Raw genomic sequence first — 17,390 nt, forward strand, 5'->3', positions numbered from 1 at the left:
AATGGACTTGTGCATCTTAATATCAAAAGTAAGTGTTTATTAGAGTGAATCGAGACAAGGCATTGGTATTCAGGCTGACAATAGAATAGGATACCACCCCCACCCCCCTTTAGACACTGGTAGTGAAGATGGAAGTAGAATAAGATAAGGAATGGATTTCTTAGGAGCTGAGAAGCTTGACCAAGACACTGATGAGATGACTTGTAGGTAGCTGGGGTGGAAGACGGTTGCAGCGGTTGCAGTAAAACAACAGACTGACTGTGTAGGAGAGGAGAACAGGTTGTAAAAAATGACAGCAGAAGGATTGGATTGAGAGCAGTTGTACGGAAAATAAAGTTGGCTCAGACCTTAAGTGAGTAGATGCCCATACCAGCTGATTACCAGAGCATGAAAACTGAGACACCTGAATGAGTCATTATAAATGAATGGAAGGATAAATGGAAGTGAAACAGTATTCCTGCTTGAACTTTTGCAGTATATATACAGTAACTTGTGGAATTATTGACTTAATACACAGAAGAATCTTTGGTACAAGTGTCAAAGATTAAAAGTTCTGAAATATCCCCAATACTCGTAGCAGCAATTCCTCTGACTTCACACTGATAAAATCTTGTTATTCTGTGGAACTTTTATGACCTTTCTGCAGAGTTGTGGGGAACGAAATCCAGAATTCGTCATAAACTGCTGAAGGTACAAACAATAAAAAGTGAACTACAACACGCTGAAAACATTGCACTTAAACAACAAAAACAGACGCTCTCTAACAGCAACAGTGCATCCTAGGGTGAGGTTTCTCTTCCAGGGTTTTTAAAAAAGCACACTCTCTACTGGAGGATATTTACTTCAAGCTTTTGTGAGATCCATGAAAACCATGAATAAGAGAAATGAACGAGTATTTCTCTCCTCTCTGTGTTTTGATGTTTCTCAGAGCAAGCCCTATATTATCAGGGGTAAATCAGTTTGAATATCTTTGCTTTCATCAGTTACTATCGCAGAAAATCAAGCCTCAAAATAATATTATTCTCTCAGTTTGCCTAAGGATTGGTGGGAATTAGCTTAGAGAGTATTTGCAATTTGTTGCTGACAGCTTGCCAACAGTGAACATGCTCAAAAAACTGAATGCATCCATAGAAAATTCAACTTTCAACAGCTTAACATCAATGTCTTTTGGACATTTGTGTCAGTTCCTGTCTCCTGACCATAATGTCTTCTCTGAAGTGGAACATTTTGTTCATTTCAGACCCAGCCAGCAGCCGTGGCAGAGTGATATTAATAATTACACCTGTGATGACGATAGAGCTGTCGCCTCATTTGAGGCCTGAAAAAGCACAAGGGTCTAACATTCTGTCTGCTGAGGGGCTCTGAAGCCACAAAATGTCACCTTAATGCATCTATTATGTTTTTATCTACGACAAAGCAGCCACTCGACTCCTGGCCTTGTGGCCTGAACGACTGATTTTACCATTGTGTAAAGCAGAAAGAAATGTATAATTTGGATAAGGATGGATGAATAAATGGTAATTGGGTCATTTGTAATCAGTGGATTGAATCTTTTAGTATCAGGGCCAAGCAGAGGCCATGACTGAGTTATTGTGATTCATGACAGGATCTGACTCGCTGATGTGTGGTGGTTTAATCTGATTCAGTGAGCTAATAACTAGCTGGTTAATCAGGAGGAGGAGACCCCTGATGAATTTATGATTAACTGAATTAATGATTTATTGGCTGCTGAAATTTCCTTTTGTTGTCCCAGTGTCACTGAAACAAACACTGACTCACTTTAACCCCCATCAGCAGCTGTTTTAAAAGGAATTTCTCCTCAATTTAGCAAAGACTGCTTCATTTTTTTAAAGCAAGTGTTCAACTAAAATAACAGGGATGATTGAAACATGCCATTCCCTGTCTGACAGCATCAGACATTTAATTCTCCTGAAATGAATCCAGAATTCCAGAGTTACCAACCTGAAAAGTTGACCCACATGAATCATAGGTATCAGTAAAAGAACATTTTAAAAGAGGGACTAGTCTGTAAAATAATCAGAATTTCAATTCATCCGCAAAATAAATGTGTAATCACAATCTCTAGGTATCCTTGCGAACAATTTTGTTAAGCTTCAAGCTTGTTAAGAAACAGAATGTGGTGAGCCATGTTTTTATGCAGATTGCACATTTTCGTCAGGGTACAAAACCGTTCACAACCAGCTAACTGCATGGCAAATGACAAGCTAAAATCAGGTGTGGTGATGTGGGATGTTGAGGCTCTGACTGGGCTCTATGTTCAGATATTTTGCTTTTAAAAAATCAAGGTTAGCATCTTGTTATTATCAAAAACACTGGTTGTGTATTCAGTAGTAATAGACATTGGAAGCAGGAATGTCAAAAAGGTACCTTAGGGTTAGGAATATGCAGGACAGTTTGGCTTCAGACTGTAGATCTCAGACAGCCCCTCTTGCAGTCCATTAATCTGAGGTGCTGTCTCTGTCAGAAATGAAGCTTAGTAATATACTGGTACTTGGTATTTCCAGTTTTGTTTTGTTTTGAATTCATAGAATAAAAGTCTGGCAGTTAAATTCATTAAATAACCATATTGCAAACATTATAGACCAAGCAACATTTCATAAACTACAGAGAAAAAGGTCAGAGGTCTAAACCAGGGGGAAATTATGTATAGACCCATGTAAGAGGGAAAGACACTCACTCAGGCCCTGTCCACATGGAGACGAAAACGATATATTGCCATTGTTTTGGCCAGACCTGCGCAGGCGCCTTAAGGGAGCTACGCTGTGTGTGGTGTAAACGTTTCAGGAAAGATGCGGATAGCCGTCCACATGGAGATGAAACGGTAGTCGTTTATGGATTTATGCACTCTGGGACCCATTTTCAAAAAGTATCGTTTACAGTCACCCAAAACGCTGTTTCCATGTGGATGAAACGCTGATACGACATAACACTTTTGCGTATACTCCTGAATTTATCTCCGTATGGACTGGGCCTTAGGGATAGGGCTCACTTTAACTTTGTTAGCTTAAGCTAAAGCTAACATAGCTACTCTAGCTACATAGTTAACCTTACTTTGTAAGTAATTAAGTTAGCTTAAGCAACATGAGCTTTAGTAGAAATAGCTACAGCTAACATAACTTCTCTAGCTACATAGTTAACCTTACTTTGGAAGTAACTAAGTTAGCTTAAGCAACATGAGCTTTAGTAGAAATAGCTACAGCTAACATAACTTCTCTAGCTACATAGTTAACCTTACTTTGGAAGCCAATGTAACTAAGTCAGCCTAAGCAATGTGTACTTTAGCAAATGTGGCAACAACAGACATAACGTATCCTGCTACATAGTTAATGTTGCTTTGTAAGCCAATGTAACTAAATTAGCTTTAGCATAGTGTACTTTAGCAAACGTAGCAACAGCGGACAAAACTTATCCTGCTACGTAGTTGATTTCACTTTGTTAGCCAATGTAACTAAGTAAGCGTTTGCAATGTGTTCTTTAGTAAACGTAGCAACAGCTAGCATAAGTACTCTAGCCATGTAGTTAATGTTACTTTGTAAGCCAATGAAGCTAAGTAAGCTTAAGCAATGTAGACTTGAGCTAATATAGCTACAGCTAATGCAGCTATATAAGTTACATACATAACATAGCTTACATAGCTTTCTTAGCCATTATTAGCTCAGTAGCTTTGTTAGTATAGATATCCATTAGCTTTGTGAGCTTTACTTTCAATATGGCTATGTTACCTATGTAGCTTACCCAGCTAACAGTGCTACATAAGCTACGTTTGCTACATTAGAATGTTTTCATGGCAGGACAAGCTTTTTTCCTGAAAGCAGACTGTTTACTCACTGGACTTTATTAAACGTTATGTAATGTGATTTTGTGGGTCAGATTTTAACTTTAAACTTTTAGTATCCTAACTCTTACCTTATTTTGACCCTAACCAAACTGAAAGTAGAATTTATTTTGAAGCTTTTAGTGTATATTTCTCCTCTGACAAATGCAGTGTCTCCAATTAACAGTCTGGAGAGGGGCCATTTGAGACCGACAATCTGCAGCAAGACACCTCTTGAAAAATGGTTCATAAGCTAAGTTTAAAATTAACAAGGAAGATAACTTTTGTGTACCATAGATTTATGTGTTTATTTTATACAAACCTGAAGCATAAGTTGGGATTGATGACTTTGGCTGGCTTCTTTTCAGCTGAAGACTGGTGTGTGAACACGTGCTGTGGTCTGCTGCCAAAGTTACTTAGTGCTGAAAGCAAGTGACTGGGACACTCTGTCAACATGAGAAGGATGCCATTCTCTTTTAAAAGTTCTTGCACTGTTATTTACTGCTGATTTAAGGTGGAAACGTTTCTTTCCATTGCTTCAAAGCTTTGATGATCTTGTCCTGTACATGCATAAGCAGTCAACCAAGTCCACTCAACCTTTTTGGATCAACTTACCTTGCTTTATTTAACAGTTAAATGTATCTCTAGCTGAAAGTCTTTGCTGTAGAAAATATGAATTGTTTCTTCAGTGTGCTCATCTAACACATATGGTAAAATTACAACATACAAATAGTCAGTCTTCTCCCTGATGGTTACATTTGCTTTTGTATGAAATAAAGAAGAACCAGTGCTGATTTCAGTCTGCTTCATCACCTACTAAAACCTCCTCACAGGGGATTTAAAATAAAGTAATGGAAAAGCAATGTCAGGAGAGTAGCATTCAGCTCTGCCTGCATGAAAATGATGCTTTCCTTTCTTTGAGATCCTCAATTTTCTTTAATTATTCACACAATAAACAGACATGCAATGACTGTCAATGAAGTCTGCAACCTTATCTGTGTGAACACAAAAGGACAGCTTGTTCAGAAGCTTTTCACTTCATGTGGAGAGATTATGGAAGAAACTGAGCTTTTTGTCCCTGCAATTTGAAGAAATTATGGACCAATAACCTTTTAAATAAGGTATAAGACATTTGTTATGTGTGTGTTAATGCCGGGTTCTTGTCTGTTCACATCGTCTGCCCCTGGGAGCTTTGGGAATTCAAATCAGATTCTTTTTTTTGTTTTTTTCTTTTCTTTTTTCAAATCCATCCTCCACCATTGTCGTCTGCCTTGTTCCTATGCAGCGCACTGGAGAGCCTCATGGGCAGGGCAGATCGAGGAGCTATATGCAAACACGTGACAGGACTTGTAGGAGCGACGCTTCATAAGTGTGAAGACACACAGAGAGAGAGAGGAGAGACAGTGGAGCCAGCAGCATCAGCAGCAGCAGCAGCAACCTGTATCCACGGAGCAGGAGCGCACTCCAAGAGCTAGAGAGAGAGAGGCAGCACTTGCGCTGGGAACTGGAAAACTTATGTTAGGCGTTAAATTGATTAAAGAAAGTAGCTATAATGATGTAAAAGGTGATTTGGTTGTAACAATTTTACTCTGATGGTCTCCTGTTTTATGTAAGATGTGTGGATGATGCGCTTCTGACTTGGATTAACGCGCGGAGATAAAGGGCGATTCTGCGCACTTGGAAAAATTATGTAAGGTAAGAAGCAAATTTCTTATTTAAATCCTCAATTTCAGCATTCAGGGTTTCTTTCCTTGATATATATTTAAACTTGAGATATTTTATCTTAACAGTATTAAAAGTATTATTTTTCTTCTTTTTGAAGAAAATTGTGCTGATTTCTGAACATATTTCTGCTTTTTTTTCCAGCACATTGTCGATTAAAACTGCACTTCTGCAGGGCTAATCAGACTAAATTACGTTATTTTAAGATAAGTATGCAAATTCTGCACTTCTGCATTATGTAATACCAGTTATATATATCTTAAGTCTTGAAGTGCATTGGATAACCTACATTTGAAAGTGCAAAACGACTTTATAGTCGTTGTTTTGCAGAGTTATTGACTTTTGCATCACATTTTTTCCAGCCTATAAGGGTCTAAAGGAATTGCAGAGACTGACTATGCACCTCAGAAGAAAAGGTTGCATATTTATTACTTAAACCTCTTCATTAAGTAGGTTTTCTGCTCTTGGGAAGTAAGGGTCTAGCATTAAAAATGCATTCGCATGGTGCAGTACGAAGTGCATAAAATAAATTTTAGATATAATTTGATTACTGTCTAGAAACATAAATGCATGAAACAATCAGGTATTGTGCAAAACTATTAAAGATGATAACATTTTTAATAGCAGATATTGAATTGTGCATGGTGCTGAGATGCTCTCATGTTTAAAATCAAGGATGTGAGCCCAAATAGTGGACTGTTGCTAATATTCTTGTTTTAATTTGCATGGGATTCATTTTTAGGTTTGTCTGAAATGTATGTCATCATTCATAGGTTGTCCAGGTGTCTCAGACTGCAGATTCACCCTCAAACACAGCCATGAAGTCTGTGCTGGATGGTGTGGCGGACACCACCTTTCGGACTATTACATCTGGTTTACAGTTCCTGGGCTCCAACGATGCGAGCTACGACGGCCCAGTCAACGATGTAAACTTCAAGGGGGGTTTCTCCATGCAGAAACCTTTATCCGCCTTTCGCAGCAACCCCTTCCCAGACAAAGTCCCTGTGGATGAGGAGCTCATACTGAAAAACATCCCCTTCCCCACCAATGCCACAGACTTGTTCAGCAACAGGACGACGTTCAGAGATGAGACCAACAACATACAATGTGGGGAGAACTTTATGGACATGGAGTGTTTCATGATCCTGACGCCCAGCCAGCAGCTGGCAGTGGCGGTTTTGTCTCTGACTCTGGGTACCTTCACGGTGCTGGAGAATCTGGTGGTGCTCTGCGTGATTCTGCAGTCGCGAACTCTTCGCTGCAGGCCGTCCTACCATTTCATAGGCAGTCTAGCTGTTGCTGACTTGCTAGGGAGCGTAATATTTGTCTACAGCTTCCTGGACTTCCATGTTTTTCACCGTAAGGACAGCCCCAATATTTTCCTCTTTAAGCTAGGCGGAGTCACAGCGTCATTCACAGCTTCTGTAGGAAGTCTTTTCCTTACCGCTATCGACCGCTACATCTCCATACACCGGCCTCTTGCCTACAGGCGTATCGTGACACGTACCAAGGCTGTCATTGCTTTTTGCATGATGTGGACCATCTCCATCGTGTTCGCAGTGCTACCTCTGCTGGGCTGGAACTGTAAACGCCTCAACTCTGTCTGCTCAGACATCTTCCCCCTGATAGATGAGAACTACCTGTTGTTCTGGATCGGCATAACCAGCGTTCTCGTTCTTTTCATCATCTACGCCTACATTTACATCCTCTGGAAAGCACACCACCACGCCGTACGAATGCTGAGCCGCACCTCCCAGAAGAGCCTTGTGGTTTACTCGGCAGACGGGACTAAAGTTCAGACCACGCGTCCAGACCAGGCTCGCATGGACATCCGTCTAGCCAAGACCCTGGTGCTCATCCTGGTGGTGCTGGTCATCTGCTGGGGCCCGGTGCTCGCCATCATGGTCTACGACCTCTTCTGGAAGATGGATAATGACATCAAGACGGTGTTTGCTTTCTGCAGCATGCTCTGCCTGCTCAACTCCACCGTCAACCCCATTATCTACGCCTTGAGGAGCAAAGACCTGCGGCATGCCTTCCTCAGCTCCTGCCACGCCTGCAGGGGAAGCGCGCAGCAGTTGGACAATAGCCTGGAGTCAGACTGCCAGAACAGAAACGCTAACATCTCTGCCAACAGGGCTGCAGAGAGCTGTGTGAAGACCACTGTGAAAATAGCCAAAGTTACCATGTCTGTGTCGACTGAAACTTCGGCAGAGGCCGTCTAATTGGCCATCATGGGGAGGGAACTGTGTAAATGTCATCTTCCTTTAAAAGAATGCCATTCAACACAATAAAGCAGATACTCCAGAGCAAAAAGAAAAGTAAAAAAAGAAACCTCTCCTGAAAGTACATCCTCACATAGACGCTTTAGTGATCGCATTATTTTAGGTCAGTGTGAATACGCGGTGTGCCAAAGTGCCAAACGGTATTGCAAGTTCAGAGAAGTGACTCTTATTTTGAAGGGATTATCACAGACTATCATAAGTCTGCTGTTTACCATAGACTTCATGATATCCAGTTAGTGAAGGCATATTATATTTTTGTACTGTGAATTCAGGTTTTGAAAACAATATATCTTCATTTATGGGATAAGGGGCTACTGACGTTTTTTAATTCCAGATGTTTTCATGTGTCATTTAGACTCTTACATGTGTCTTGCACCATAGTTGTAACAACTCAACTTTCTACATGTACATGTTGCACATAGACATTTCTATGAGCAAAAAGTTCTAATGACTCTGATTGTTTATTTCCGGCATTGCCATTAAACGTGGCGATTTTTTTTCTCCTGACAACACTCAGTGAGTGGCAAATGTGTGAAGAGATCCTGAGAAAATGAGAGGTGATTCATGCTCAAAATAAAGAAAAAAAACATTTATCACCATCACAAATAAACTCGATTCAGATGGAGGTAAATGAGCTTTTGAGTTAATCCGAGCTGAAATGGCATTTTCTGTGACGTCCATTTCTTTCCTCGCTGGCTGTTTTTGACCTTAAAAAGTAACGTGTCTTTGTTCAAATGTAAACCTAACAACTGTACAGTGTTCTCTCACAAAAATAAAAGTGTTCAAATGTACACAAAAATAACAATAACAGCCTTGAAACTGGGGTTAAAGACAGTGTGCTGGCCACGCTGTAACATCTGTTTCTGACTCAAGCTGCTTTCATGAAATGTACGGTTTTCCAGCCTTGTATGTGTGTGATAACCTTGTGACTTGGCCTTTTTGAATCATTGCAGTGAGTTGTTTTAGTGCTACTGTTGCAGCGGGGCGTCATTTGGGAAAATAAAAGCAACCCATGCACAGGCCTAGTGAAGTATATCTGGCGTGACTTTAGATAAAAAAAAAATATGTCTGCTGTTAATTTTTCTTCTCTAAACAAAGAAAACATGGGTCTTATATTAGCCGGTACCTTGAATGGGAGTCTGTGTGTATGCATCGTGTGGAGAATCGACAACTGAGCTTACAAAAGAATCAAAGATAAGATGTGATTTTTCTTACAATACTTTGAAAATCTAGAAATCTCACAGCACAATTGTTCCGTAGACATTTATCTTGGTGTAAAGTTATCCAGACAAGCTGTTATATCAGTATGCTTTGCTGCCTCTCGTATTATTGAGTATTGATGATCAATATGTCAAGTGGCTTCTGTACAGTGGTGGCATAATGAAGACTTAAAAATCACAATCAGTCAAGTGTTTTTAGTATTGCTGTTTTCAAACTTTTGAATAAAGTCGCAGCTGGTTGTCATTTTGTCGCCTGTGGTTGTTTGATTGATAATGACAGACACAGAAACACATTTTGTTTCATTCAAAGAGGAGCAGATGCTTGCAGAGGAAGCCAAGCCCAAAACGAACAGTGCTATTCTACTGCCCCCTAGTGGAAGATCCGTTCTTAACAGAAACCTCTTTTTTTAGCAAAGAGAGCATCATCAGTTTTAGCTTTCTATCTGTGGTTACTTTTCAACCTTTAGAGGGAAACATACAAACACAACAGCAACATCAGTACCTTTTTCTGCAACATCTGCTCCACTCATCTCATCTCTCGGCTTACACAGAGAGGAAAACTTGCAACATCTGTTCACGCAGATGTTAAGAAGATTTATTTACAGAATACTCCAATCTAAGAGAAGTCATGGGGCAGGTTTACTTCACCATGTGTGACAGAAAGGCTGTATCCAGGGTAGAAAACAACACATGAATAAATAAACACAGGTTGGGGTTGGAGCGAATAAAGTTAGTCAATATATTGATCAGCTGTCTGACAGCTGACAGCTCCTTTTAGGGTTATTGGTTTGCTGGTTAAAATTAAAGCTGTTTCAAGCCATCATCTTCAGTTACAATCAGTAATTAGAACTATTTGTCACAGTTTCCTGGCTTTATATGTTCCACACAGGGCTGTCGTGACACCAGGTTTGACATGGATACCTGTTAGACAGGAGCACTTAGGCACCCAAGATTGAGTAACTTCTTGTTTATCAAAACCAAAAATTGAAGGCTAACCCATGCATGGGGTAGAGATTACACAAAACATTGGCAATGTTTGGTTTCAACAGTTCTCTGTCTCTTTTTGATTAAAAATAAGTCTAGGAATCAAAAGTTTACAAAAGTTTTTTGTGTTAGATATTATCAGTCATTAAGATATTGGATATTTTGTCATTTTAAAACATGCTTTATCAAAAAGACTTTAGAAGTAGACAAATATCTATAAGTCTTGATACCAGATTTAAAGCATGTCAGAAAAATAACCCAAGAAAGTAGTGCACCTCTACTAAACCCAAGGATCCATGTTGTTAAATCATACTATAATTTTGGTAAACCATGGAGCAGCTGTTGCTCAGACTATGGGGGCATGAGTTGGGAACTGAAGGGTTGCCGTCTCAGACCAGGGCTGGAGGTCTGGTCTAATACCTAGAGAAATGCCAGTTTGCTTCCAAGTGGTGCTGAGGTGCCATGAGCAAGGCACAGAGCCCCCAGCCCCACTGGGTAGGTGCACCTTCATATCAGTAGCCCTTCACTCTCCATGCCCATAGGAATCTGTTTTTCCATGTATTTCAGCCTGCGTATGTGTATTTAGCATGCTTATCTACAGTGTAAATTTGAAATTCTCTTACTGATGACAAAATCATCAGTATTAATTAAACTCTCAGTGTTAAACAATTCAACAGTTCACACTGGTCATGAGATAAATTTACATTTTAGAAAGGGTTAATAGTCTTGATCTCTCTTATAGTGTTAATTTTTAACACTCACAGTTTTGGAATTGTTTTTTACGCATTAAGGTGCTTTTAACACAGTATTGTGTTACTTCCTTTCACGCTGGGTGTACATACAAGTATTTGTGATGTTTAATATTTACACAGCGCACTAATAGATTAAATATGGAACATATTAGTATGCATTTAAACATGTAAAAGCACACCTAAAAACATGCAGAGCAGATCTAAACATTCTGCATGATGGGAAAACCCCACCCCCAACTTGAAATGGCAGTGGGTAAAACTTAGATAAATTGACTCTACAGTTAGATAAATCCTGAACTGATCAATTCAATATGTCAAATATCCCCAACACTGAAGGCCATTGAACTCCGAATGAAGTTAAATTTCACTTTCAGTGTTAAAATCAAGTGTGAAATGTGTCACACTGACAATACAACACTCTACTTTTTGCTGGTTAACTTATCCAGCATGCTGTTGGCGCATAGTGACATATTAAGCAAGTTTAGTACAGTGAGTACAAATTGGGTATTTCCTTCTTTTTACCTCTTTGAGTTGTAGAATAAGTGTTGAAACATCAGTTACACATGTCCCTGTGTTTTAACACAGTTCATAATGCACATCAAGGGTGGATGAGGAAGTGGTCTTTGTGGATGAGAAGTGTCTCAACATTTGGCTGTGTGCAAGAAGTGGTGATTGTTTCAATTATATGTGAAAATTAGCACGAAGAAAATTACTTTTGGACCAATAGTAATATATTAAATCAATTATTTTACCTTATCTTGTGATTAGTAATGATTCTTGGATCCCAAAGGAGAAAGAGCCATCTTTTAACATCTTGTTCATTTTCCTTATTTTGTACTAAAACTTCACACCCAAAGTAAAAACAACAAAGCTTAAATGGTGAGATCTCACAGAATAAACTTAATACTGCTCTAAAATTAATCCCGAAAAACACCTAAACCCAAACCATTTCATGTGTCCCTCTTTGTGAACGTATTTTTACCAAGTGACCTACAGCTATAAAGATGTACAGTTTAATGCACCGTGATGAAATGGATTTAAAAATAATTCATGCAACCGCATTGTAATTTCCGCATATTTGTAATTGACGTTAAATATTTTTGTTATATATTAGCTTTTTCAAAATGTCTTTGGTATTTGTTTCTAACAGTTTTTAGTGAAACTAAAACTTCTTCGTGATTTTTTTCTGTTTGCGAACAAAACAAATTTGAAAAAAGAACCTTCTCAAGATTTCCGGGAAATGTAGTATTCAAGCCCATGTTTAGAACGAGCGTAGTATGGAATTAAACTACAAAGACCAAGATGGCATTGTTTTCTTGCGCATGCGCCTGACCCATGAAACGAAACGGAATAAAAGCTAGCTAGACTGAGCCGTTAAGATTTATTCTCATGAGTAGTCTTGGGATATCAGCAATCATCTTAATCTGTAGCTAATTTACCAGGTAGGAGACTTTGCCAGTTATCTCAGCGCACTTTCGCTGATTTGTACCATCTGAGATTTATCAGCAAAAGCCAACGAGAGACGAAAAAAAGTGCGTTTTTGTCTTCGGTCCGGAACCGCTGCTGCCGTTGGAGCTAGCATTAGCAGCACAAACCGGGGCCCAGGTCGGCGACGCTCCCTCTTAACAGGGGATTTTTAGCTTTTTCTCTTGTACATTTTTGTGTAATTAATAGCGCAATGGCTTGTGGGGCTACTCTGAAAAGGACTCTGGATTTTGATCCGTTAATGAGCCAAGCTTCCCCCAAAAGGAGGAGGTGCGCCCCGGTCATGTCTCCAGTGTCTTCACCTCAGAAATATCTGCGCATGGAGCCGTCACCGTTCGGGGAAGTTTCATCCAGACTCACCACAGGTAAAAATAAAAATCTCCTACATTACATATTTCTATTCAGACTATGGTTTAGAATGGTAAAACTACCCTCAAATATCATGTCGATTGCCTTAGCTTTACTTGCCTCGGTCTCTCAGTCTGTCCAGAGGGCATAACCTAATTCCAGACGCATCTATTCAACCTAAAGTAATGTTAATGTCTGTTTAACAGTCAGTGGGTAACACATAATGTTTTTAATGAAAGACGAGTCTTCATTATCCAGCTGTTAATGTGGCCTACGCTGATAACCATTTTCTAGGAAGGGGAAGTCCGTTTGAAAGATATTTACAGTGGGTTGGGCTGTGAAATGTAACATAACTGATTACATTTCCGGGGATTTTGCTCTAACTTAGGGTTAAATGTTTGGATTTGGTTTAAACTGTTGTATTTGATACTCACTGAATTGAATAATTACCTAGGCTGTTCTTCAGTGTATATGTTTACATTTGCAAGGCCATATTAATCAGTCTTCTGTTTGTATAGCACCTAGCATTTTACAGAAATAGCAGGTACTCTTGGTTGTGTTCTTTACAAAGACCCAACCTTAATCCACCATGTACAAAGTAGTTGACAACATTTGGGGTTAGTGGAGTCACAATTTCTGCTATGATTTTGGCTCACCACATCATTAAAAACAATAAAGTCACACTAAATAATTACTGTAATGCATGCGTTGTCGCCCTTGGTTTTTAAACAGGATGCACAGGTACCAGTGCCAGTATTGTGTATCAGTGCCGTTACCAAGCCTCTGTACTTGTACTCATAATACATTGCAAATATTGTACTTGGTGCCATTCTAAAGCATGTTATATCAGGGGTGTGCCCAGATGGTCTAGCGGTTAGGTCACATCTCAAACATGTGGGCTCAAATCTGGCCCGTGGCTCCTTTCCCGCCTGTCTCTCCCCCCTCTCTCATTCCTGTTTTATATTCAATCCACTGTCCACTATAAATAAAGGCATAAAGGCCCCACTAAACCCTTTTTCAAAATGAATTATAGGTTCTGAATTATAAAATGCTGCAGATATCAGCTGTAAACACTGGCTGTACAGACAAATAAGTTAGTGGAGTTGTAGGCTAGACCAACAGACCTTTGTCAGCTGAAGTCTTTGCTTTTATTCATCATCATTTCTAACACTTTAAATTGTGTTTTATGGACTGAAATTTGTTGATTTCTTTCATCCTTATAGTAAAAACTTTGTGTTTTAAATACTGAAGTTTTGGGTCTGAACTACATTTGAGTATTTGTAGTATTGGCTAAAATTGATTTGTAAATATTGGCATATTAGATATTAGCAAAAATCCAATATTGTGCTGCAAGTATGTAGCCAAAGATGGTCATGTGTGCAGTTTGGTGATATTCTAAAATAAATGAGGAAGAAAATAGCAGAGGAGAAGAAAAACTGCACTGATTAATTGTTAAGAGGAGACATGAAGAACTTATGATGAATGAAACAAACTTTCCTAGTAAATTAAAGAAAAGTCATGGTATTATGTACCTTTATTTGGACTCCGTACCGATGAGTATCCAAATGTGGTATAGGTGCATCCCTTGTTTTTCAAAATTATTTTCTTTGGGGATTCACAAAGTTATTGGGGTGATTTTGGTATCAGCAGATAACAACCTTATACCTAAATAATTGGTATTGGCAGATATAAACCTTAATATTTGGGTAAGTAGTGTTGTCATGGAAAAAAAAAAACTCCCTTTTAACAGGCGGCAATGTTGAACGGACAGAAGCCTGATTTTTACTTCATCAGCTCTATACTGTAGAATATGCCACAGGCCCTGTACTTGTAGAGAGGCCTACATGCATTGCCTGGAGTGTACCACTTCAGAAAGTACTTGTTAAAACAAGGCAGACTGCAAGCCCAATAATTGGTCCACAGGGTAGCACTGTATTTTTTTGGCATGTACCAAAAAAAATCCATGTCTTTTGCCACTGATTCATTATAGTCAGCTGCTGTTCAATGGTGGGACTACAAATTTGCCATATAACTGGCTTTTGACAAGTGTTTCAGCTGTGCAGGAGTGTAAATCAGACTTAAAGCAGTGAACTCACCAAAGGGTTTTTCCCCATCCAAGTTCACATCTTTGAGGGAGTTATTGTTTAATAATGCTTCATTTTCTTATTGTTTTAGAACAAATCTTGCACAATATCAAACAAGAGTACAAGAGGCTGCAGAAGAGACGACACCTGGACATTTCTTTCCAGCAGGCCGACGGCTGCTGTCCTCTGGACCTGCAGAACCTTCACAGTGGAGCTGCCCTACCAGGTAAATGGCTACCAATGACATAAAGCTTTCTGGGTTTCTAAGGCAGTTACAAAGTCTAGTCAGATTGGATGTTGCTGCTTTGCAATTGTTTCACATGACTGTCTTTCTACCATTTTCTCTGATTCACCTATATACAATTATACAAATTACAAATTGACATAAACAAATTAGACTGTGTCCTCAACTTCTGATTTCCCACCATTCCTGTTTTGTTTGCAAACTCTCAGATAGCAAAAATGCGAGGGACGGAAAGTACCCATTTTCCTTTCACTTCCCCTGATAGTGAGTGGTTCTTATCAGCCCCGTCCTTGGAAAAGTTCAAAACAAACTGATAAACAGACTGGAGGCACACACACATCGGGCATTACAGATGGATGATTAGGATTGCTGGCACAAATTTTCAATGCAGTTTCTGTTTTTCATATACAAATATGTATTAATTGTGTTATTGTTCTTACAGGTACGTCCTTGGGTGCCTCGTCTCCCACCAGAAAAGAGCAGCCTTTATTTTCCCTCAGACAGGTTGGGATGATTTGTGAGAGACTACTGAAAGAGCGAGAAGACAAAATACGAGAGGAGTACGACGAGATTCTGACGACAAAGCTTGCAGGTATGACACTGAAAGCAGACAAGATGGTATAAAACAACCTGTTAGGTGAACCATCAAAATTGCAATTTTTTTTTCCCCCAACAGAGCAATATGATGCCTTTGTCAAATTTACACATGACCAACTGATGCGAAGGTTTGGAGAGCAGCCTGCTAGCTGTAAGTATATCTGTGATTGTTCAGCATTTCAAAAGTCCATGAAACTCAGACCTTTAAACTAACCATACAGGAAAGTTAACAGAGTTCCTTTAAGATGTATTATTAATGATTTTTGGAAATCTTAGTGATCCAATGTACAAAGCAGCTGCTGATTGAAAGCCTGAAGGATTTACAGATGGAAAGCATGCATTTTGAAGAGAGATTATTTATTTGTGTTGCAGAAGAATTGAGTGCTGGAATGAAGCAGACTTAACTGTCTCCCATTACAAAGTATTTGTAGAATCCTTTAAGAATGACATTTTCACTGAACATGGTATTGTCATAATGCCCTGTGATCAGCTTAGGCGACTCAAGTTAAGCTGTTAAGTCAGTCGGCCTTAATGAAAACCTGACTCTAGTGAGCATTTCATTGCTGAAAGTTGGCTGTAAAACCTAGTTATTGTATCATTTCACTTGCATCAAACAAAGGCTTTAGCAACTCTTAATCAATCATGACAAATGAGCGTGGGGAGGCCTGGATGAAAATTCCACTCTTTGTTGTGAATTGCAACTATCTGATTTGTTGCTCAATGCAGGATGGGATATCTAGCAAAACAAACTGAGTCAGTGATACAGCTACTGGACAGATTTTCTTCCTCATTATGTCAAATCAATATATATAAAACAAATCAAGGATGTTCTATTTTTAAAAGAAATCTTGTAGAGTGCTGGTTTCTTTGAAAAGAAGCTTAAACTAGGGATGATAATGAGCATGCAGTAAGATCACTCTTCACTAGTTGAGGTCAAAATTGGACACCAAATTTTGTTTCATCAAAGTTGAGTGAACATTTTGTAACTTTCTGGCAAAAAATATCTTAAATTTAAAAAAAGTATGGGTTGTTTTTGTAAATGTGTCAACTTGTGCTTAGATTACAGCTCTGTCCTTGCCAATTTGCTCTCTCTTTCTTATCACTATTATGAGTTCTTAAGTCAGTTCCTTGTTCTATAATACAAAGAACTGAAATGGAAACATCCCTCTAATCTTGTGTGTTTCCCTCACAGATGTTTCCTGAGTCTGGCCGTCTGATATTGAGGATTACCATTTAATGCAAGCTACTCCCGGGACTCAGTGGATCTAGTTGGACTTTTCTCCTAGCTGTGCCATATCGCCTCAGTGTGGACTCGCTGCCTCAGGCATCAGTTAGTGGCATCCACGTTTGCTGTGTCTGCCAGAGTTAGGAGGGCTTCCTGCTGCCAGGACTTTCTGTGACTTAACCAGTGGCCTCTTGACTGCCGTGTCAATATTTATTTGGCTTTGTTCTGATGCCTTCATAAAAAGGCTGACTGCCACCACACACTCGGCCTTCTGATTTTATTTTCTGTTAAATTTAGTTTCTTTTACAGACAGGATGTTAGTTGTTAAGTTTCTCTTCATGTACATTTTTTTTAAAGGGATTGAACATTTGATGAGTGAAAAAAATCCAAGGCCCCCTTCAGACTGGACTCCAGGAATGAGTTCTTGGACTTTTTCCCCTCCGGTGTTTTTAAACTGCTCTGGAAATTACTGCTTTTACATTTGTACACACTGTATTTTTTATTTTTTATGCTTGACTTTTATTCATTGTATAAAATGTCATGATTTTATTTGCTGTAGGTATAAAGGGGCTTTAATTCAAAAGAAGGAAAATAAAGCGTTTACACAAA

General features: G+C 39.2%; 2 protein-coding genes across 5 annotated transcripts; both read left to right on the forward strand.

Moving 5' to 3' along the window:
- The first annotated feature begins 5,232 nt into the window (after positions 1-5,232).
- On the forward strand, positions 5,233-9,261 carry cnr1 (cannabinoid receptor 1). 4 transcript variants are annotated; one of them, XM_041804598.1, is made up of 3 exons: positions 5,233-5,352; positions 5,450-5,530; positions 6,331-9,261. In XM_041804598.1, exon 3 carries the CDS (start codon positions 6,376-6,378, stop codon positions 7,780-7,782), a length of 1,407 nt encoding a protein of 468 aa, XP_041660532.1. In that variant the 5' UTR covers positions 5,233-5,352; positions 5,450-5,530; positions 6,331-6,375; the 3' UTR covers positions 7,783-9,261. The 4 variants fall into 4 exon arrangements, with proteins under 4 accessions (XP_041660532.1, XP_041660530.1, XP_041660531.1 ...); XM_041804596.1 differs by having other exon boundaries at positions 5,241-5,530; XM_041804597.1 differs by having other exon boundaries at positions 5,251-5,525.
- Positions 9,262-12,135: 2,874 nt separating this feature from the next.
- On the forward strand, positions 12,136-17,390 carry akirin2 (akirin 2). Its single transcript, XM_041806123.1, has 5 exons — positions 12,136-12,648; positions 14,807-14,941; positions 15,402-15,551; positions 15,636-15,707; positions 16,749-17,390. Exons 1-5 carry the CDS (start codon positions 12,477-12,479, stop codon positions 16,757-16,759), a joined length of 540 nt encoding a protein of 179 aa, XP_041662057.1. The 5' UTR covers positions 12,136-12,476; the 3' UTR covers positions 16,760-17,390.

Source organism: Cheilinus undulatus, linkage group 14 (genome assembly GCF_018320785.1).
Source record: "Cheilinus undulatus linkage group 14, ASM1832078v1, whole genome shotgun sequence".
Taxonomy (NCBI): domain Eukaryota; kingdom Metazoa; phylum Chordata; class Actinopteri; order Labriformes; family Labridae; genus Cheilinus; species Cheilinus undulatus.

Bases quoted from the DNA above. Each gene is read 5' to 3' on its own strand.
- cnr1 (XM_041804598.1), top strand. From the start codon at position 6,376: ATGAAGTCTGTGCTGGATGGTGTGGCGGACACCACCTTTCGGACTATT.
- akirin2 (XM_041806123.1), top strand. From the start codon at position 12,477: ATGGCTTGTGGGGCTACTCTGAAAAGGACTCTGGATTTTGATCCGTTA. The intron at 14,942-15,401 runs GTAAATGGCTAC...TTGTTCTTACAG, and splicing joins CAGTGGAGCTGCCCTACCAG to GTACGTCCTTGGGTGCCTCG. The intron at 15,552-15,635 runs GTATGACACTGA...TTCCCCCAACAG, and splicing joins TCTGACGACAAAGCTTGCAG to AGCAATATGATGCCTTTGTC.